Raw genomic sequence first — 22,698 nt, 5'->3', positions numbered from 1 at the left:
TTGAGCAGCCCCTTAGCCCGAGCCTAAGTCAGCTGGCACAGGCCAGCCTTGGGTATCTAACTGAAGTGTAGACATATGCTTTGAAGAGGAGTTACCCTAAGTTAAAGGCTTTAGCGGCTGTGAGTCAGGGGCAACTAGTCGCTTGGCACCTCCTGCTGATACTTCATTTGGGAACGTAAAGTCTTGTTCAAGACAGACAGACCTCAGTACTACTGACTTCAAAACAGACCAGAGGATATTAGGGACTCTGCAAACGGTGGAGTTCCTATCTTTGTAGGGGATGATGTTGGACTCTGACCTCTGGGCTGAAAGGGAAGTGGAGTCTGTGAGGGCACAAGTGGCACTGGCACAACCCAGGCGTCCAGCTGTCAAACCTGACTCTGCCATACAATTCAAGGATTTCTCCTTCAAGTCACTGAGCCAGATTCATGAGTCTCTGGGGTATCTAAAGGAGGGAAGAAGGGATGCTTTTCTCCTGTCCCAAGTGGCTGAAACAGAGGATGATATCCTAAACCGGGGTGGGCAAACTTTTTGGCCCGAGGGCCACATCAGGGTTGCGAAACTGTATGTAGGGCCGGGTAGGGAAGGCTGTGCCTCCCCAAACAGCCTGGCCCCTGCCCCCATCCGCCCCCTCCCACTTCCCACCCCCGACTGCTCCCCTCAGAACCCCCCACTCATCCAACCCCTCCCTGCTCCTTGTTCCCTGACCGCCCCCCTCCCAGGACCCCCTACCCCTAACCGCCCCCCAGGACCCCACCCCCTTATCCAACCCCCGCTCGTTGTGCCCTGACTGCCCCCTCCGGAGACCCCCCGTCCCTAACTGCGCCCCCCCCGGACCCCACCCACTATCCAACCCTCCCTGCCCCGACTACCCTGACCCCTATCCACACCCCTGCCCCCAACAGGCCCCCTGGGACTCCCACGCCTATCCAACCCCCCGGTCCCAGTCCCCTGACTCCACCCCACCCCCCCAGAACCTCTGCCCCATCCAAGCACCCCCTGCTCCCTGACTGCCCCCCGGGACTCCCTGCCCCATATCCAACCCCCCCCCGCTCCCTTACCATGCCGCTCAGAGCAGCAGGAGCTTGCAGCCACGCGGAGAAGCGGGCCAGAGCGCTGGCGGCATGGCGAACTGAGGCTGCGGGAGAGGGGGAACAGCAGTGGAGGGGCCAGGGCTAGCCTCCCCGGCCGGAAGCTCAGGCGCAGGGCAGGACAGTCCCGCGGGCCATAGTTTGCCCACCTCTGTCCTAAACAAAGGAATTCTAGAAGCAAGTAGCAGTGAAGTGAGTGAACTCGAAGGCAAAGCTACCTGAAATGCCTGACACCGGAAATAAAATACAGGGCACAGAAACAAGATTCCTCAGAGGCTGCTGGAGCATGGAATCCGACTGATGATCTTAGGCCAGCGGATTCAGGAGGGAATAAAGGGGGAAGTGAAGGAAAAAGAGTTATGGTCTGACTGGAAGGCAAGGAGGGCCATGGAAAAGGATACCGGGAACAGTCAAAGCTGGACAGGATGAAGTGGTACTGAAACATCTGCTGAAGAGGTTCAGTTCCTATAGGGAGGACCTTTCTTTGCTGACTGAAATCAAGCAGGAACAGCTGCAAAAATTTCAAAAGCATAATCTCCGTGGTGACGGGTGATCAACAGGCAGAGGTGGCTGCACTTCTACTCATTATCACTGTCTTTAGGGACAGAAAAGATGCAGAGCTTGCAGATTTCCGCAGGCCTCACACATGGAGTTGAGACACTGGAGCGAGACTCCTCTATGGAAGATATCTTTACAGAATAATTCTTTTGCCAAATTAAACTTCTTTTAAAGAAGTTTTAGATACTAGAGGTCAAACGCTGCTGCTCCACAGACACTGTAAAGAATGATTTGTAAAGTTACTTTAAAAAGGATGAAGCTCAGCTAATATAAGTCAAAACACACACCCAACACCAGAAATATGTATATTTTTAACCTTAATAGTAATGTTAATACTAAAGCATATTTTTAGGATCTGTCAGGAAGATTAATCAAAGCTTTATCTGTTTAAATATTTGAAAGGCAAACTGAATTTTTATTTATTTATTTTTAAAACCACAAAAGTCTTTTAAACCAGCACAGGCACTTCTAAGTTCAATCCTGATGAAAAAGAAAACAAAGTAAACGATTAGGACTTGGCAAGGCAGTCATAACTTGACACCACTCAACAACTGCACACTGAAGCACACAGCCTTCAGCTCAAATCTACTATCAGGTTTTGTACCTTAGAAGATTGTCTGTAAACAGGAGCATGAAAACGAATAACTTTAGAATAATATGTTGCATGCCCCAAACTGCCAGGGTAAGAGACGTTAAGCGTATTTACTTTAAAATTTTGCCTTTCAGGTTCATTAAAGGCCAGACTCACCGTCTCCTGCTTTGTGTGATGCTTCACTCCTATTTGCTATCACTTAAAGGTTAGGCACAAAGGTTGTAAAGGTAAAGCATGCTTCCTCCAAAATGATTATACAGCCTCAGCCAAGTGCTTGGCATGAAATAGTGTTAAAAAACCCAGACACGGGGAAGAAAGAATAGTAAGAATCAGAATAAACACGGAACTAACATGATGCACGTTAAATGTCACCACTTCACTTTTTGTTGCATCTTATTCTTCAAATACCATGAGGAAAAGTGAAGACTATACTGCAATTTGCCTACTGACATAATAGTTGGTTGTCTATTCATAAACCAATTTGGTTTTAGAAACTCCAAGAGAGGACCATATATCTTTGCCTGCACTTAGATCTATATTAACAAAAAGTAACTTAAAAGAAGGTGATTTTACTCTTTTAAAGTGAATGCTATTTATATTGGACATACAACACCAACAAGGATGAAAATAAATACATGAGTAACAAAAAAATATATATATATAAACTCAAGAAATTACACTTACCGTGAGAGGATGGGATTTTTCATCAAAAATATCCAATGATCTGGCTGAATCTCTATCAAACAAGAGTATGCATTTTACCAATGGAGATTAACTATTGGCAGAGCAAAGCATTTGATATTGTAAAAATTGTTCACCACATTAAAGCATTTTTTTTAAGTTCTGTAGGTTTTTCCTGGAATTTGGCACTAGGTTTTGCTGCATTCCCATAAGCATATTATGAAGAGATTTTCCACAACTGAAAGAATTTAATGAGCAAAAGCAGGCATGTGAACAGCTAGCTATGTTCTCACTACCAGAAGTTAAATTAAGCATCTGCATAAAAGCCCTAGAGTTGACGTTCTATGAAATTTATTTACTGCATAGGCTCTTCTGAAAACAAACTTTCATCTCATTATAAAGCAACACTTCTCATAGTCATACGATGTATGCTGCAGCTAAATAGAATGCGACACAAGCCCTGGCAGCATAGCCGTTAATGGACCTACAGTAGGTCCTTGCTGCAGAAAAACAAAAACATGTTTTTACATTGAAACCTCTGTCTTGAGTTAGTGGTCTTGATGTAAAATGCTAGCAGAGACAAAGCACAGGTGGTTTGCATTCAGTGTAGCTAGCTGAGACAAACCCCAGGTGAGGGGTATAGTGCTGACCTTGACTAGCGGCATCAAGGCAAAAAACTACGTGCACCTTGTCTCTACTTGACTTTTACAACAACACAGTTAACTCTCTCAATGTCAAAAGCACCTTTTTTCTAGAGGAGATATAGCAAGCATTACACTAGTGACTCCCTCAGCTGCAGCTACCCCTGGGAGCTTCATTTGGCCCTGTCCTCACTAGGAAAAACGGTGTGGTCATTAATACATGTTAAAATCTTAGTATAGGCAAAGCCACTATATTTTTAATGTGTTTGCTAGTCAAAATAAAACCTTTGCTCCCCAGAGTCTCTCTCAGACAGCTAGTGTTTGTAAAACTACAACAGCCTTGCCTACAGAAGGATTTTAGCATGCTAGCTAACGTCGTTACTAGAAAAAAAAGGTGTATTTTTTAAAGCATAAGGCCCTGATGTACTTTTTTCAATTGTGTTAGCTGAATTAAGTTAACTGAACATGATTGAAAAGCCCTCTTACTGTTCCTTATGATGTTCGCTGGCCACATTGTAGCCTAGGCTTCCCTTAGACTTTAACATATATTAAACTAATCTAGTTAAAGGCAGTGTATGCCTTGTCTACAAAAGACTTGGTACATATCTCATCTTAAAGCCTAGTCTATACAAGACCTCAAACATGAAGAGTGCTTTTCAAACATGTTACACTACCTCGATTGAGCTAACAGTGTTAAAACATGCCCCATTTTCCCCCAATCAAGAAGGGTGGATACCTTTTCAAGGGTATTCTCCCCTCCCTAAAAAGAAGGGCTCTGTAAAACCTGTAGGGGTGAAGTAAGATGACATGCATCCCTGCTCTACCCAACCCTTGGGGCTGCCCACTCTCCATCCTGAGAGTTATTTATCTCAAATTAATCTATTCATAGTTGATCAAGGCAGTTTATAGGATTGTAGAGGCTAGCCTGGACAGTCCCCAGACATTTGTTCCAGGCTACAGACATTTGTGGTTTACTCTAGGGACTAGTCTCCACAATCACTGGCAGTTCTCTCAAGGTAGTTAATCTTAGGTAAGACCTCTAGCGAAAGTAAGACTGCAGCAGATCCCAACTCTACAAAAGTGACATCTTCACAAAGAGGGACAGTGACGGAGAGATGGCTGGCACCCCTCTGCTGCCAGATCTTATAGACATGATCTGGCTTGTTTTTAAGAAGCTGCTGATCGTTTAATACATGATCAGACAGTTCGTGTTCTTCTCTATTTCCATTCTCTGAAAGGACATCTCTAGCAGCTTCATTTGAGTGGCAAAAATGTTCTACAAGGCTCAGCATTCACTTCCCAATTCAAATATTTAGCATTATACCATGGAAAGGGATTAGATCATATGTAATGAGGTTACTAGTATGTGGTATTTGCATATTAATGTAGTACACAGGGCAAAATTTTCTTATGAACATCTAAATTGTAATAATCTAAACCCCGTTTTATTTAGAAGGAGACTAGCCAAAGCCCAGATCAAGTGCTGGTACACTTAAAAGCAGCAGCAGGTTTTAGAACAAGTTCAGTATGTTTTTCCAACACTGCCACTTTAATTTTTGTGCTTCACCCTTGACGTAATATTGAACATAAGCATTGTTTTACAAGAAGGTTGATCAGCCTATGACATAACTATGAAGGAAAAGCAGAGGCTCCATAAAACTATATGATGTTTTGAACCTAAATTACTGACTAATTATGCCAATACAGCTCAAATGACTTGGACATACAACTGTTAAGCCACAGTTATAATTTTGCTTAACTAGAGAGAGAAGTTTAGAGAGAGTGCTCACCTGTTCTTTATGTGGTAGTATATTGCTAACGTCACACTGCGAGGAAAGGGGGAAAAAAGGTTATTTTACCGAAGCATATTCTGCCTTGACAAGACGTTGCTCAGGACAAAAACAGATTTCTAGAACCCATTTAGAGTATGACTTTATTCTATTTCTGAAGCTGAAATGAAATTAGTGATTCCCCATCTCCCAAGTACATTTTTTTTTCTTAAGTTCTCATTCCCTGGTTCTGGTTCTCTCCTGTGAACAGAAGTTAGCCAAGACAGATACAATCTGATTTGCTAGCTACACTCATTTTAAAACTACATGTATACATCTTTGTATCATAAAAGAAGTCTGAGGCACCTAGTTGAATGCATGTCTGATTAACCACTGACAAAAAGCTTCAGCATGCCAGAAGCCCGCTCATCATAAGCTCCCTTTGGAGTTTTGTTTTTTTAAACAGTGTACTTTAATGGTAAGATGGGCTTATTGGCTGAAACATCTGTTCGTTCCACAACCAGAAAGCAGCCAGTCCATAATGGTATTCAGACACTACGGCGACGTGGGCCATATAAGTGGAACAGATGCAATGGTGGAAAGAGGCTAGCACCCACTACTGTATGGTACCGACATACACCAGAAACAAATCAAGTTATTGATCCTGAGTTATACTGACAATATCATGCTTTGAAAATAAACATGTCCACATTTATTGACAGGGCACCACTAGACTAGCAAAATAAACGATTCAGTTATAAACTGTCATTATTTTATTTTATGCCTAGTTCACTATTAACCCTCTAAATTAGATCTGTTGCCGTCTTCGTTTCCAAAAACCGGCCAAAGAAAATTCTGAGTAAGTCTCACTTCATCTTTAAATCATCCAACTGGGCCCAAGTTCTTCTGTATGGTTGTTTCTAAGAAGTGAGCAGCCTTAAAAACTGTGACTCACGCAGAAGAAAAAACACATTAATTACATGTAAGCAGAGCTTCAGTTTGGAAGTTCCCTTGCTACAAATGAGCATTTTACATTCATGGTATATACTCAAGATCCGATTTTAAAAGTTTCAGGTATTTCAGGTACTTGCCCAAGCTCCCCTGCCAATTTTTTTCTCGCTTGTGTCCTACTGTGTATGAGACCCACAAAAACAAGCTAAGTAGTAAAACGGACTATAATGTCACGTGTACAAAGTCAGAAGTCTGGAAAAAACTGTTGTAATTTCAGTCACAATAACCTTGGGTAAAAATTTTCAGACAAGTGATTTTTTAGCTGATGTCCCCTTTCAATATCCTTTATAAAACTAAAATCAAATGACCCTGCATTTAGTCAGTGGATTGTTCAGTACTGGCTGAACGGGTAGGAGCACTGCAGCTCTTCAGAGTGTGGAGTGCAGAGAAAAGCCCGGTCTACACAGTTTTTGCTACAGTGATGGTCAGTTTTGGGCTATGGTTTATTTTTACTGATGTTGTCATAGCAGTATGATATGCAGCATGGACACAGTTAGACCAAAAGGTGTCTTATGCTGGTATAGTTCGTTTCCCCTGCCCAAACAGGTATAAGCACATTTACACTGGGGGGAGGGGCTGTACAAAATAGTTAAAGCAGTACAACGCATGCAATAAAATTGTTCTCTTATTACACTTGCTGAGATTTGGTGCAACCCTTTGTTTGAGTAGAAGTACAAAATTTAAAAAGCCAGAACATTCAGAGTAATTAATTTAATATTATGAAACATTAAATTGACAGCTGTAGAGACTAAAGTATCTGTTTAGTCAGAGAAAAAGGGCATAAGGGGAAACTCCAGTGCCCGTTTCCCCACCAGGGAGTGTCAGTCATAGCCCTAGAGGCGGACAGGAGTAGAGTTCACTCTCTTGCCCATTCAGTCCTGGCCACACCTGTTGCGACTCGAACAACTCATTTCACATGGGCAATGAAACAGCCTTCAGATGGCAGTGACTCACTGCTAGTACTGGCCAATAAAAGGGGAACTGGTGATTCGGTTTTCCACTTTGGCTGGAAGACTTCCTTTTGAAACAAGTCTGACAGTTCTATTCGTCTGGATCAGATGTAAGAGGCAAGCTGTAGGTGCAGCTTCCTAATCCCATTACAGTTCTGAGCCGCACAGCCCTCTACTAGTCTAACCTCAGAGTCCTACCAAAAGAAGAAACTTACCAAGTCCTAAACAAAGTTAGACATGCCCAACATGCCACCTAACCCATTGCTGAAAGGACAGCCAGGCATATGGCAAGGCGAGAGAGGACAAGATGGTTTGAACTCTTCACCTTCAGCACCTCCCTTCTGGCCAAGCAGCAGCTGTGTCACTTTCAGGTCTGGATTCCAATAGCCAAGTCAGCAGCTTAATACACTTCCAAAATTTGTTCAAACTTTAGCATCTGCCTGCAGGTGCAATGCCTTGGGGGAGCTACCAAGTCTTCCTCTTTGTTGCATCAAGGAAAGGAAAAAAATCACTTCTCAGCTTTGGCTCCCTACCAGCTGTGTATGAAACTAGTTCTCACTATGCTATCAGCAGCACGTGGATCAAAAAGAAGCCTCAGATGGGGAACAACAGAGGTTGTATTGTCACTTCTTTTTAGATGAAAGAGGTTTTATAACTATACTCAAATACATGACGACAACTGTGGAACCAGAGCTAAAACTATGCATTAGGTATAGTCTTCTACCACTAGAGGGCAGACTAGCACTACAGGCAGCTTGGGAAGACGTTCCAAAGGACTGTATTATATAGATCTCCCCACAAAACCACTTCCCATTTTTCAACCCAGAGTTTTTGCTTTGCTTTCATTTTAAAGAATTAAAAAGCCCCTTTTTATTCAACATCAATACTCCAATTCTGCAAAAAATCATCAAGTGACCTGAGCGTGGTTGTAACCAAGGTCTTGTCTCCACAGCACATTAGTATGCAGCGGAGTGTGAATCTACAGTGCACAGGCCTGCCATGAAGTAATGTCCTATGCAGACAAGCCCTGACATGTGAAAACGCCTTAAGCTGCATTACTGGATGGCAAGGGGAAAGCTCAGCCCTCACACCTCCCGAAACCCTAGCCCCAAGTCCCTTTCCGTGACCAAACTGTCAGGGATGAACTGTCAAATCAGAGCCAGTTGAATGCCTTGACTGACAGAGACCAGCATGATTAACTAATCCCAGGCTCAAAGCCCGCAATGTCACTCTGCCTCTTGCATGATCAGAATGGTACTTACCATTTTATTGTGCTTCTAAGATTAGGCTGGCTGACTGTGCTGTCGTCTATAAATATGGTTGAGCATGAGCTATACTTTTTCGTAAGCTGCCCTGGAGAAACCTAAAAAAAAAAAAAAGACACAAATTTAAGAAAAGTGCTTCTACAAGTTTGTTTACAGAAATTTGGGTTCTGGGTGTACAACTTCATCGACACATCCAAAATACTGTAGATGGATACTAAGTAGCAAACGGGAGGCACTTGGAGATGAATGCTCTTTGCGTCTAAACTGCCCTATATCAGTACAGTTAGTCAAGATGCTGCTAATTCAGCAACACAGACAGAAATGTTCATGTACACAAACGCAAGACACACAAAAATATAACTGTTCTAATTTTAGTTCGGTATCAGCCTTTTCCCTCCTTTAATACATTTATCTACTTCCTCTATGCCAACTGCTCCCATGTCTCCTTCTCCCACGCCTTGTTTATCCCCTTCTTTTATACCACACCCCACACTTTAAACATGCTCCTAATTTCTGGCCGCTCCATCCTCCCTTTAAATCCCAGCTCTTCCATAAACTCTTCATAACATTAATCTCTTCCTTGTATCCTGTTTATCATTTTGAACCAGAATGTGAGCTATCTTGAGATCTTTGTTTTAGTCTGCAGCTGTAATCTCAAGCAAAGAAGGGTCCGTACTTGGGATAGGAAACCTCAGAAGACACCTAAGCATGCTGAAGGATGCAATATTGGTAATTTCATTACCAATGAGTGCCTCTTCCCTAGTAAGTTATAATTCACTTCCTGTCCTCCAACTATGTAGCGTTTGATGTTTGAACAAGGTCTGATTGTTTAAAAAAAACATTTAAAGGATTTCTCTGCCTTTTAGTATTAAAAATATCAGGATTTGATTTCCCTCTTTCTTGGAGGACTCCCTGAACAACCAAAGGGATATGACCTCACAATCAGGTTGAAGAGATTTAACTGAACAGTTTAAGGTTTGCCAACCTCTACTTAATACCAAACCTCAGTCACTGAGAAATTTGTGTAAGCTCCAACACCTTTCACCCCCTCAACTGAGGCCTGGGAAAAGATCCCATGGCAGTTCTTAAGTCCTCCAGCAAAAACAAGAAAGTCTTCAACCTGAATTTTGGCAGACAGAACTGGAACACACATATATACACACACACACACACACATATATACATATATACACACACACACACACACACACACACACAATATATATATGAAAATAAGAATGACAAAATACACAAGTCATTGTGCTACCAATGTGGGCATATACATTTCACCTTCCCTGGCACATCCAAAAACTTTCAGCACCAAAGCAGTTTTACTAATTTAAGTTTGGTTTTTTTAAGTACCAAGAGTGTAAGTTATTAGAAGACATCTCCCTGGCCTATTATCCAGTGGCATAATAAAGTCTCATGCATTCCTCTCTCTGGTGAGATGTCAAAAAGGAAAAAAAAAGGGGGGGGGGAGGGAGCTAGATGCGTGAAGTATCAGCAAATGAGAAGATCAGAACAGTTTTGGCTACTAAAAAGTTACTGCTAGGTTATCATGGTCCCAATTTCCAGAGGTGCTGAATACTCGCAGCTCTCACTGAAGTCAGTGGTGCTATGGCTGGATGCTCAGCACTCCTGAACAGCCAGATCACTTCCTTCAGTTTATTAGAAGCCATCGCTCAATATTTTCTTCTTTTAACAAGAAAGTTTGCCCTGAAGAAATGTCATTACTCCAATGAAGACTAGCTGCATTGCCTAAAATTGCCTTTAGATAGCAGCACTCATAACAGCAAATCTTTCTCGAATTAAGATTTAAATAGCTTGTCATCTCAGGTTTTAAATGTACCTGGTTTTACTTCTGCTTTAAAGAGACATCAACTTAAGAATCACACTTGTCTGAATTTCCCCCTCTACTACTGTTTATACTTAATACACAAGGTCAGTAGAACTGAAAAAAAAAATATGCGCTATTTTGTGTTTTGACAGCTCATTCGTCGCTGTGCTCTCCTGTGTCTGTTTTCTCCATTTGCGTAGATCTTTCACACAGCAATGTAGGAAAGAAATGATTGTGGGGTTTTTTTTAAACTTGGAAAAGGTAATTGTATAATCAATAAAATTTGCAGGGACTTTAGGGGACATAAGGGACCCACAGCTACTCTGAATGTGTTTTTGAAATTTGACTAAGTTCCAAGTTGACAGTATCCCTTAAACAGCATCTTACGTCTGATGGTTTGTTTTACTTACATGATTGATGTGGTTACTCTTCCTCTTCTCTCGCACTAGGAATGGGGGAGGAAAATGAACTCAGTTATAAATTAAGAAGTTCCATAGCAAGGCACGCAGTGGTATCAAGCAAGCTGTAGTGTTTTCCCAAAATATAAACAAGCAACACACAGGATGCTATCTTGGTTCTTGTACTTTCCATATCCAGAATTCAGTTTTGAGGACAAATAAATCAATACACTTGTTTTTAAATGTTTCACAAAGCCATTATTAAGAAGTACTCTCCCACTTATCCAAACGACCTGGGGACAGCCAAACCTTTCAGATAACTGGGCATTTGGATAAATGGAAGTGCCAGAGCATTTAGTGCTAGAAGCCAGAGGAAGCAAGAGACAGTGGTTGGGCCTTCCTGTGCTCTGACCCTGCATGCTGCAGTGATGCTGCATGGACAGAGCCCAAAGGGAGGTAAAGAGAAGGGTGAGGAAACGGAGAGTAGCCACAGGAGATAAGAGCATCCTTGACAGCCTCAACCTCTGCAAGCACCAGTACAAATAGGGAGGGGTAGGACTGGCCCCATCCATTAGGGCTTTCAGTGCCAGGAAGCGCTCACGCAGCACCAAGGAAGCTATTCCCCATTGCAGCGACTTCCCCTCTGCCTCTATCTTTCCTTTCCATTCTCTCCCCTTCAACCTCCTCTCCCTTCCTCCTGCCCCATTCATTTTCCTTAACCCATCAAGTCTCCCTCTGTCCTTTCTCAGTGAACCCCTCGTTTCTTTCTTGCTCTCTCCTCCCCTATGTTCTCTCATTCTCCCCCCACACCTCACTTTTCTCATTCCTATCTCTATAAATCCTCCCAAATCCCAGTTCCTGCAACCTTAATGTTAACCAGACAGTAGGTGATAACTAACCGAGCTTTTTTTGGGAGGAGGGCGAGACACACTGTGGCTTCGTATAACTAGGGTTTCTGGATAAAGGCAATTCAGATAACAGAAATTATACTGTTGCTCAAATAAAATCAAATGACAGAGTCTAAACTCAGTTTACAACCACAATTAAGAATTGCACTATTTCAGTTGCATAGTCGTCTAAAAAGTGCAGAAGTGTTGAAAATATGTATGGAGGCTAACTGAACTATTTGGCAGCCAGAAACACTTGATAAAAGCTTTACATTCAAGACATCAACTTTTACAGATGAGATAGACACATTTTACAACTAGCTGTTAGTTTTCATATGCACAGATGGAAATATTCTCAGCATCAACTTCTGGCCCTACCACACAGTTCAAGGATAACTACCTCCGTTTTGGGAAGACTTCAGAGGTTCAGAAAAAAACCCAGCCATTTCCACAAACAGACGCTAGGGACACCATCCTGGCTAATAGTTATTGATGGACCTATCCCTCCATGAACTTATCTAGTTCTTTTTTAACCCTGTTATAGTCTTGGCCTTCACAACATTCTCTGGCAAAGAGTTCCACAGGTTGAGTGTTGCTTTGTGAAGAAATACTTCCTTATGTTTGTTTTAAACCTGCTGCCTGTTAATTTCATTGGGTGATCCCTAGTTCTTGTGTTATGAGAAGGAGTAAAACACACTTCTTTATTCACTTTCTCCACTCTAGTCATGATTTTATAGCCCTCAATCACAGCCGCCCCTTAGTCATTTCTTTTCCAAGCTGAAGAGTCCCAGTCTTATTAATCTCTCTTCATATGGCAGCTGTTCCATACCCCTAATATTCTGTGTTACCCTTTTCTGAACCTTTTCCAATACATCTTTTTTGAGATGGGGCAACCACATCTGCACGCAGTATTCAAGATGTGGGTGTACCACGGATTTATATAGGGGCAATATAATATTTTCTGTCTTCTTATCTAGCCCTTTCTTAATGATTCCAAAAATTCTGTTTGCTTTTTTGACAGCTGTGGCACACTGAGTGGATGTGTTCAGAGAACTATCCACAATGACTCCAAGATCTTTCTTGAGTGGTAACAGCTAATTTAGACCTCACCATTTTATATGTATAGTTGGGATTATGTTTTCCAATGTGCATTAATTTGCATTTATCAACATTAAATTTCCTCTGCCATTTTGTTGCCCAGTCACCAAGTATTGAGAGATCCTTCTGTAGCTCCTCTCAGTCTGTCTGGGACTTAACTATCTTGAGAAGTTTTGTATCATCTGCAAATTTTGCCACCTCACTGTTTATCCCTTTTTCCAGATCGTTTATGATTATGTTGAATAGGACCGGTCCCAGTACAGACCCCTTGGGGACACCACTATTTACCTCTCCCCTTTCTGAAAACTGACCATGTATTCCTACCCTTTGTTTCCGATCTTTTAACCTGTTACAATCCATGAGAGGACCTTCCTCTTATCCCATGACAACTTATTTTGCTTAAGAGCCTTTGGTGAGGGGCCGGTCATGCAATCTTTTTATGCCACAGACTTAACAGAGGGGGAAAAGGGACTTCTCATTCCAAAGATGACACAAGCCAAAGCTCATGGCCATCTGGCCACATTTTTATTTGTTATACAAAGTCTACGTGAGGGTTGGAACTACTTCAATTTTCTCATGATACTGTGGTGGTCTTTTTAAAAATACAATAAGGATGAAAAGCCAACTATAAAGTAGCAGCAGTAAACAGAACTAAAACTAGCTAAGCAGAGGGAGCAGCGGGGGATATTTATATGTACAGAACAAGCTGAAAGATAATCAGCAGTCTGGCTATCGGCTTGTACAATGTACCCTCTTTCCAAACCTTCAAGCTTTGACTTTACGGATTGCTAGCTCCTGAAAGCAGAGACAGTCTTCCTACCTGTCTGTAGAAACTAGCACATCTGACACCAATGTATAACTACCACTTTTAACAAACAAGAACTGCTGGCCCGGTTAAGTGTTAATGTCTCAAAGTGGAAATCACTGATTTTATTGACCTGGCAAAATGTTCAGAGATAAAGCAGATCCAGTACAGTCTAAATAAAAGGTTCTGCATCTTCTACTCATGGAAAAGTCCTGTCCACCGTAGCGCTAACAGTTACTAATCCTTAGCAGGTCCATACTACTTTTCCCAAACAAATGTTTAGACATCAGTTCCAAGGAATACTGAACATGTCAGACCCACGTTTAAGATGGAGCCTCCGCCAGCAGGACTTTCGTATAGTTTAACATATTTCTGGCATGGCTTAAAGACTGCATACTGCACAAGTAAACCACATTCCCAAATGTGTCAAGTTTTCTGATACAGTTTAAAGTAGTATTTGGTTACTAAGTTCTAATATTTGCAACTTCATCTCTATAGCTGCCCCAACCTCTACCTCTTTTGGGGGGGCTTTTTGGTAGGGTGGGAGCTAGCTGGAGTTCTCCTTCCCATGACTAACTTCAGTGCCCACCTCTCTTGCTTAGAGATTTCCCAAGCAGCATAATCATGATGCTGACATGACTGAATCACCCTAGAAGGGGGATTCTGAATAGCAGCTCTGAAACTTACAGATTTGTCAATTTAACTCTACTGTTCTTTGGCAAAACTATAAGCAAGCAGCAGCCACACTGAAGCTTTTTGTCAAGGCAAATAGGTCCTTCATTCTTATGGTTGCAAAGATAACATTCCAAATAAGGGTTAGAAACTTTAAAAGAAAAGAACTGAACCTTAAGAGACCAATCAGTTTAAATCACTGATTTTTTTTTTTAACACTACTATCATTACAAATAACAGATTTCTATAACTAAGAGATGAGAATATATTTCTCCATTATTTCAGTTTGTTTAGCTTGTGCATTCAACAGCCTTTTGTGATCAGACAGCTTCACTGTTTACCCTGAATAGTCAGTTTCCAATGTGTGGGTCTTTCACAGAAAAGGGGAATTTTTTTTAAGTTAGTAAATCTATTCACGTGTTTAAGGGGGGCTCAAGAATAGGTGTGCTTTCTGAAACTACTTAGCACTTACAAAAGTGAACAGATTTCAAACGGACAGTGTCCCTTACAGAATTCATGGCTTCGGCCCACCATTCACCGGGGCAAGCTTCCCACTTGCAAGGGGATTTTTTCAAGCCCTGGTCATAAGACAACTGTCTTCTGCAGCTAAATACCAAAGGGAGGTAAGGCAAACCTGTTCCCTCAGACCACTAGAAGCAAGAAGCTTGAATCGCCTAATATTTGATACCCATAAAGCACAAACGGCACGGTCATAATAAAACAGCCTATGAAGACATTACTACGAAGAGCTGCAAATTTTTAAGCTAGTAACTCCTTACTGTGACTCAGGTTAAACACAAAGTCAATTTATGTTTCTATGACTCAACTTGACCCGCAGTTCAAATATCCAGTTATTTTTCACTGTGCTCCCACCCCCTTTCAAAAAGGAAAACAAGCGTTCACTTACCATCTGTTTGGGACTTGCTCAGGAAAATTGTGCTTGCTCTGGGATGGTCAGATGGATTTGATTCCAAGGCTAAATCTGAAAGACAAGGGACAAAGAGATGGCATTTCAGTTTGGGGTGGACAGAGAAGAAAGGACCACGGAGGGGTAGTGAGGGTGACTACTGATGAGGCTGAGGTGAACATTCTGAAGGCTGTCAGACTCTTGGAGAGCTGTATCAGCTTTCAAATCAATGAGCCGGTGTTAAAATCCTGGCTTTTTAGCTTAATGTCCCAAACAAAAATCCAGTCTACACTACCAGTTTTAAAACTATAAGCAAATGGAGGTACAATTTACAAGCCAAGTTATTTAGGGTAGAGGACAAAAAATGGTCTCAATAAGTAAACAGGTTATTTTTCACTTTACTAAAGTTTCCTTTCCCACAAAGAAAAGCTACCTGAGATATGCAAATGGCATCAGTCCTGAGAAGTAGCAAGATTCTGCCACCTCTTGCTGGTGCTATCACACGGGCTAAGAAGCAGTCTCCTGTTATCCCCTACTTTAGGAATTCCCCCATCTCAGGACAGGAGATCCTGTTTTTGTGGAAAGCGGAGTAAGCTGAAAAGGTAGTTGCTGTTGTCAGATCCCTCTTGCGCTCACACCCCCATTCCCAGCCAGCCTGGTTTCACCACACTATACTACCTCCCACTAGGGTGGTTTACATCGGTTTCTAAGTAGGTTCTACTTAGCTATAAGCATGCTCAAGCCTCACTTGAGTCTCAAAGTGTTTGATTTTATCTCCTCACTAGTCCTGCCTTTATAGAAGCTATGCCAGGTGCATAATTCCCAGAATACCATGTGGACAAGCTAACCTGGCTTTAAAAGCTGTTTCACTAACTGGGATAAATACTTAGTTTCAAAGCCAAACTGCTTTTTAACTACATCTCTGCTTGCACAGTGGAAAACTTATCTTATAAAACTTAAATTAGATGAATTTTAGGTAATCAAGAAATGTTTACAAATATTTGAGATGAAAGGGGAGAGCACTTTTAAAAATCTTACCCACTCAAACGAGCATTTGCGAGCCGGCTCACTAAAATTCCAACTAATCTATGAAACACTGATGTAGGTTAAGTAGTCAAGTAAGGAAATGTCAGAATTAAGGTTGCTTTAGTCTCTTGCCATGATGAAACAAAGAAGACATCAGAAAAGAATCTACAACTCACTTAGATTGAGACAGGCACAGTGCATGGAAAAGTTATAGTACTGAAGGGGTTGTAAACATCATGCTACTATCAAGCTGGCACCACATTTATGAAAGGCGGAACAGCTGTTCTGAGGGATTCATGTTGTAGAAATACCAACCTATGCTTTATGATCCAATTCATGTATGTTCTGGTGGGACTTTTTTTTCCCCCTTCCCTAAACTAGGATCTCCTACACTCTAAGAAACACAATTCCCTGACTATTTACATTGGTCATGCTGACCAACCCTCTTCCAACGTATGCTGCATTTACTACATAAACTATACAAACCAGGAACAAGAAGTCTAATATCTCAAGACAACGTGCTGATGCGGTGGTGACTCCTTCAAGGGTAAAAATGAACGTAAAATGCCCCATACACTTTCCGCAGAAGAAGTGAAGGGAGATTAAACTGTTTACACCCTTAATCCCAATGCCATCCCCACACTAAAATGCTGATTACATAATTAGTAGCCAAAATAATACAATAATGTGACAACTCTTCATGCATCTCTCTTGGATTCTCCCCAGGTACATACATACAAGCCTTCTGTGCTACATACCATCTACTCATAATATAGCTGTTCCTCACGTGTCATGGTAAGAGCTGGTCTACGCTGAAAAGTTAGGTCAACCCAGCTATGTGACTTAGGGGTGTGAAAAATCCACATCCCTGAGTGATGTAGCTAAACTGACTTTCTTCCATTGACCTAGCTACTGCCTCTCAGGGAAGTGGATTAACTACAGTGCTGGGAGAACCCCTCCTATTGCTGTAGTGAGTGTCTACACTGAAATGCTACAGCACTGGGCTGCTGTAGTGTTTAAAGTGTAGACATAGCTTAAGTCAAGTTACTGGTTAGGTAAACGTACTCCTCTCAGTCAAGATTCCCCAATGGCACACTACATTGGTTTCTAGCCCTGGACATTTGCCAAATATCTGGCTTAAAACATCACTGATCATGGCAAACAGTATTGTTTTGACATTAGTCCAGGAGTGAACACAGCAAGTTCCAGAACAGTGTAATTCTGAACCTTACTATACAAATGTGGTGCATAAAGATTTATTCTAGCAATATGAAGGTTTGGGGTTTTTTTAATTCTTCCAGCCCTCCCACTTCAAACAGGTCATAATCAATTAAGAAAATTGATCCCTTTGATCCATTTTTTTTTTTTAAACTTAAACCAAAATTTCTTGGTACAGTTTTACATACACACACACTAAGCTGAGTGCTCATGGTGCCCATGAAAAGCTTCCTCATAGTCCTGCACAATAGGCTATAACAACGATTTGGCAGGATCACCTCGAAAAGAGTGGTTTCCTCTCTCCGCCCATTAATTCCTTTGTTTCTATACTCAGGATTGTCAACATGAATATCAATTTTAATACTTCACAATAATATTTTGAGGATTTATGTGACATGGACACCTGCACACTAGGAAATGGACTAAGAGCAACACATTTTATATATGACTGTCTGGATGGCTAAGATGGCTGCTACTTTGACTGCCAATCACTACCAATCTGGATGGGAAAAAAGCTGTAACCCAGAAGTGGAAGTGCTCCGTATCTCATTACTAGATGCCAGTTATCTCCTCTACCATGCAACTTACATTTCATCATTAGCTAAGCAGACTGTATAGCATATCATCATTCAAACCGATGTTTATAAGTCATTGCAATACAAAGGCTGTGGGACAAGGATCATGGTTTTAAAACAAAGGCGATGACTGAACAGACAGCTCTTTTAATCTGTCACAATGGGGCAATATCTCAGTGAAAAGTTTTAAGACCAAAGAGTAATGCTTCTATTTTTTTTTCTTTTCTTACAGTCAGTCAAGTGAGATATACCCCCTATTGCTTCTTTCACATCACTAAGGTTTCATGGAAGTGATGTTTGTCTAACTGACAAGACACACTGGTGGGTTAAATTGACCCTGACCCCACCTCCATTATTTTGGCCTCCTCTCATTCTTCTCTTCTGCCAATCCTTTCATAGTATTAGATACTAGAAGCCAACGTGGAATGCTAAAAGTGCTACCAGAAATATAGACACAGCCCTTCTTGCTTCTAGTTACACACACTAATAAACCACTTTGAGACAACATATTGTGCTGTCCCTGGGACAAAACCCCAGCAATACCTGATCGGGATTGCGGTGTACCAGTGCTTCTCATCCCCCGAGCAGTGTGAAAGGCACCAGCAAGAACAGCAGAGCTGCATTCCTCCACAGCAGCTGAGAATGCAAGGGAGGAAGAGATGTATTTGGTAGCTCACCACTCCAAAGCCCTGACCATCGGAGCAGCCATGGAGGATTGGTATCTATATGGCTGCACTGTTCCTCCTGCACAGCGCAAGCAGGACAAAACAGCTCAGCTGTGGCAGTTTCACTTTTTTAGTACTTCCGTCTGTGTTACTGGGCAAGTGCTATAAGCAGGAGCAACAGCAGAGATGATGAACAAAGCAGAACACAGGAAGGACGTCAGGAGCAGTGAGGAAGAAGACAAGAAAGCAAGTGGAGTGCAGGGTCAGTAATGTGGCCCTCATGGTCATTTGAGTTTGAGACCCCTGAGTTAGAATGTGGCTGACAGACAAGATGTCACTCTTACCTAAAAAACAGTCCACATAACAGTTTTATAGCAAGTCAACTCATTGCAGGAGAACACTAAAATATTGCATTTCCTATGGTCGCATTATCACCACCTGTTGCTTCATTGGGCAGCAGTATTGCTCAAAGCACTCACGTTGTGAGACAGCACATACTTAAAGCATTTAAGTCATAAAATCATTTCTTTTCTTTGTTCTGGGCTGGATTTCTGCGCCAGCGAAGCAATCTGACACTTTGATTAATGGCTGCATTGCCCTTATTTCACCATCTACCAGAATAGGAAGGTCCAAGCTATGTAACACTCCCAATAAAAACTAAGACGACAGGAATTAGACTTATACATATGCCAATATGTTTCAGAAAGTCCAAAGTTTATTATTCCCTATCACAGTTATGAATGAAGATAAAGTGGTGTTTCATGATCCATTTCCTTCAAACCATTTTAGTGCATTTATGCTCAGAGAGGGACTAAACAACATTGTGGGGTTCAGTTTCCACACCAAATGTGCTCCATTTACTTCTAACATGAAGAATCACAAGCCCTGCAAATTCAACACACAAACTGAAAATCCAGGTGAGCTCTTTGTCTTCCATGTATCATAGATTCATAGATTCTAGGACTGGAAGGGACCTCGAGAGGTCATCGAGTCCAGTCCCCTGCCCGCATGGCAGGACCAAATACTGTCTAGACCATCCCTGATAGACATTTATCTAACCTAACATTTATCAGCACCAGTACCAGTAATAAAGTTTCTGCAAGCCAAGTTATGTTCTCAGTTATACTTATGCCACACAGTCTTCAAATTAAACCCTTAGTCTTAAGTGGCATTTTCAATGAATTTGCACAGGAACTTAGTAAACCATTCCACAGCAATTCACAGGGAACTGAATCCAACTCAACCTCCCATTGCCAGATTGACTCCTGGGGGGGGGGGGGGGGAAGATTACTGCATTTTTAGCAACTAAAGTAAACTAATATGGCTCTGAATATAATAGGTCTGCTGAGTAAGAAAACTTTAAACCAAGATTTGCATAGGAGTTTTAAAGATCCTGCTCTTATCAGTTCATTTTCCATTGAAAGTCCAATCCTATTTTCAACATCAAAGAAATACACCATTGGTCATTGCTGAAGAAGTGATAATCTCCAAGGTCTAGGACTTCAGATGATAAATAAATACAAAGAGAAATTGCTTTTTGTATGAAACAATGATGAAATAAATAAGGATATTGCAAAGTATTTGTATACTGTTCATGGATTGACACTGGATGTGGTATTAAGGGTTCTGCATTTTCAGAAGTCCCTGTGGTACTGAATCTCCTTCACAGCAAAACCAACAAAGTCCTAGTCAATTTAACTTTTAGCCCCCTGCTGGGGAACCTAAAACAAAATACATGCCCATTCCACCACATGCACTAATCAGGCCCAGGGCTGGCGCTACAATTTAGGGGGCGGCGACCGCGGCGGTATTTCGGTGGCGGGACCTTCCGCCGCCTCTGTGGGGGGCAGCATTTCAGGGCAGAACCTTCCGCCGCCTAGGGCGGCAGAAAAGCTGGCAGCGCTCCTGATCAGGCCTTTCAGGGATTGAGAGAAATTGAACAGGATTCCATCACCTGAAGCTCTGTGTGCAGTAGCAAAAGTATTTTGGATGGGCAAAGTCAGAATGTGAAAGGGACCAAGAATTCCAGAGGGAAAAATAAAACCAATTACAAAATTTATAGGAGGAGAAAGACATCCTCAACATTGTGTATCTGGGGGAGGGAAGGAAAATGGAAATCCAGATGAAATAAGATGTGACAAATGGACCACATTTTAATACAGCAATTAGAAAATTAATATAAACTCAATGTGACATTTAATTGGGTGGGTAGAAAACCAACTTTAAACTGTCCACTTTTTCCTCCCTGTTTGCGCCAACCTCTTGCATTTGCTCAGCATTTGGAATTCATTAGCACAAGTTAAAATAGACCCCTGGAATTTTTAGAAAGTTAGATTTTTAAATTTAACAACATATTTTTGCACATTAAAGTATGGGTAGCCATATCTCAGGCTTCTCAGCCAAAACTGATCACTCCAACGGTAAGAAAGGCATTCCCTCACTGTCTCTTCATGTACAGTTTGCCTGGTGTACTACAGGGAATGCTTTAGAACCAAGTCAGGTGTTAACTATTACCAGAAATTTACCAGAATTGATGAACCAATAATCTGGCAGGTCAGATTCCATCTAGTCTCTATAGATAAAATTAAAATAATGCAGTATATTAGGTACTAATTTGCATAGTGGGCCATCTGATTATGGGGAGGTTATGGGGGGTTTTAACTTCAGTTTAAACAGTGAAGTGAAAATGTAACAATACCTTCCCTCAGTAAAAATTTTATATGCTGAAAATGTGAAGCTTGGGCTTTTATGAAAGTTACTAGAGGACTTTTCAAATTTCTTTTTAAAGGTCACTTCAGGCACCAATTCAAATTCTCCCTTCATAGTAGTTTTGGTTATTGGTAGCCAACATTTTGTTTTGTAAGAGGTTAGATAAAAATGTAATTTTTAGTTTAAGATTTTTTTTTTTTAATTTTGTAAGGGCTGCTCAGTTTCAACAGTGTAAAGGGTTTACTCCTGTCACAACTGATACTGAGCCAGTATTATGTATAACGTTGCACAAAAACAGTAAAAAAAGTCTTATAAGAATTCCAACAGTGGAAGACAGTCCTGTACATCAGTATGTTTCATTAACAACTCAACAGAATTTTATTAAACTCAAATTGGGATTTTTTTTATCTAAAAACCCTAATTTGTATCAATCCACGCTCTTGAATTTATTAATTTTAGTATTCTTGCTTTACTGTATACTTGAATTTATGCTAGTCAAGTTCTCTGAGCGCAGTCATCACCTTCTTTCCAATGTGGGTTTTCAGTTTATCTTCCTTATGGACACTGAAAATAGTGTTTTATTTCACTTTGTATATCTATTTCTATACAATATTTTTTCATATTCTCAGTTCCATTGGTATGGATAAGGAATAAAATAATGAAAAAAGTTACCTCAGAACCATAAAGAGAAATATAGTTGTAGTTAGAGTTCTAAGGCGAGTGATGTGTATCCGAGATCTCAGCTCCAATTTCACACTAATGTTCTGCCCCACACTCCCAGCCCCACTTCCCTGTTCTTCCCAGCTACTAAATGAAGTGCTCTCAAAGGCCTGAAGTTAGCTCCCACACCCAGCAGCAAAAAGCCTCACGGTCTCCACCCACTTCCCATTAGCCAACTCTTTCAGCGTGAAACCACTGTAGGTGCTAAGCAGGCTCAGATATCCATGGACGCTTACGCTCTTAGCCACCTTCCCCCTGCTGCTTCTGGGCATGAGACCTGGGCAGGGAGAAGCAAGACGAAAGCCGCCTAAACAAGGCAAAAAAGGAAAAGGGCTCTCATGGCGAGGGAGTCAGGGTGGGGGCAGACTTGAAATGCTACTTTAAAAGCTCCTCCTACTTGAAATTTTGAAGTTTATTCCAGTGATTTTTCTCTTCACACTCATATGCACTTTTCAGTTACCATCCCCGTCTGTCCCCGCCCCCCCCCCAACCTTTCTGCAGCAAGGTTGATACCCTATAGTACCAAAAAATGTTAAGTACGCCTATGACAGGTCTAGCCATCTGTTTTTTTTTTTTTTTGTTTTTGTTTTAAATCAAAAGGAGTAAGTCTTATTTAAAATGAG

General features: G+C 41.5%; 1 protein-coding gene across 1 annotated transcript in view; it reads right to left on the bottom strand.

Moving 5' to 3' along the window:
* CCNYL1 (cyclin Y like 1) overlaps nt 1–22,698 on the bottom strand; it is a 49,822-nt gene that overhangs the window by 18,758 nt on the left and 8,366 nt on the right. The window contains exons 2-6 of the mRNA XM_026647699.2: nt 15,163–15,237; nt 10,806–10,840; nt 8,556–8,656; nt 5,354–5,389; nt 2,926–2,977 (exon numbers count right to left, since the gene is read on the bottom strand). Coding sequence (XP_026503484.1) covers nt 2,926–2,977; nt 5,354–5,389; nt 8,556–8,656; nt 10,806–10,840; nt 15,163–15,237 — 299 coding nt within the window. The remainder of the gene's footprint in view (nt 1–2,925; nt 2,978–5,353; nt 5,390–8,555; nt 8,657–10,805; nt 10,841–15,162; nt 15,238–22,698) is intronic.

The sequence above is a fragment of the Terrapene carolina genome, unplaced genomic scaffold (genome assembly GCF_002925995.2).
Source record: "Terrapene carolina triunguis isolate 2854851 unplaced genomic scaffold, T_m_triunguis-2.0 Scaffold62, whole genome shotgun sequence".
NCBI lineage: Eukaryota > Metazoa > Chordata > Testudines > Emydidae > Terrapene > Terrapene triunguis.
The sequence above is the reverse complement of the archived record's forward strand: the minus strand, read 5'-3'. Positions and strand labels throughout refer to the sequence as shown.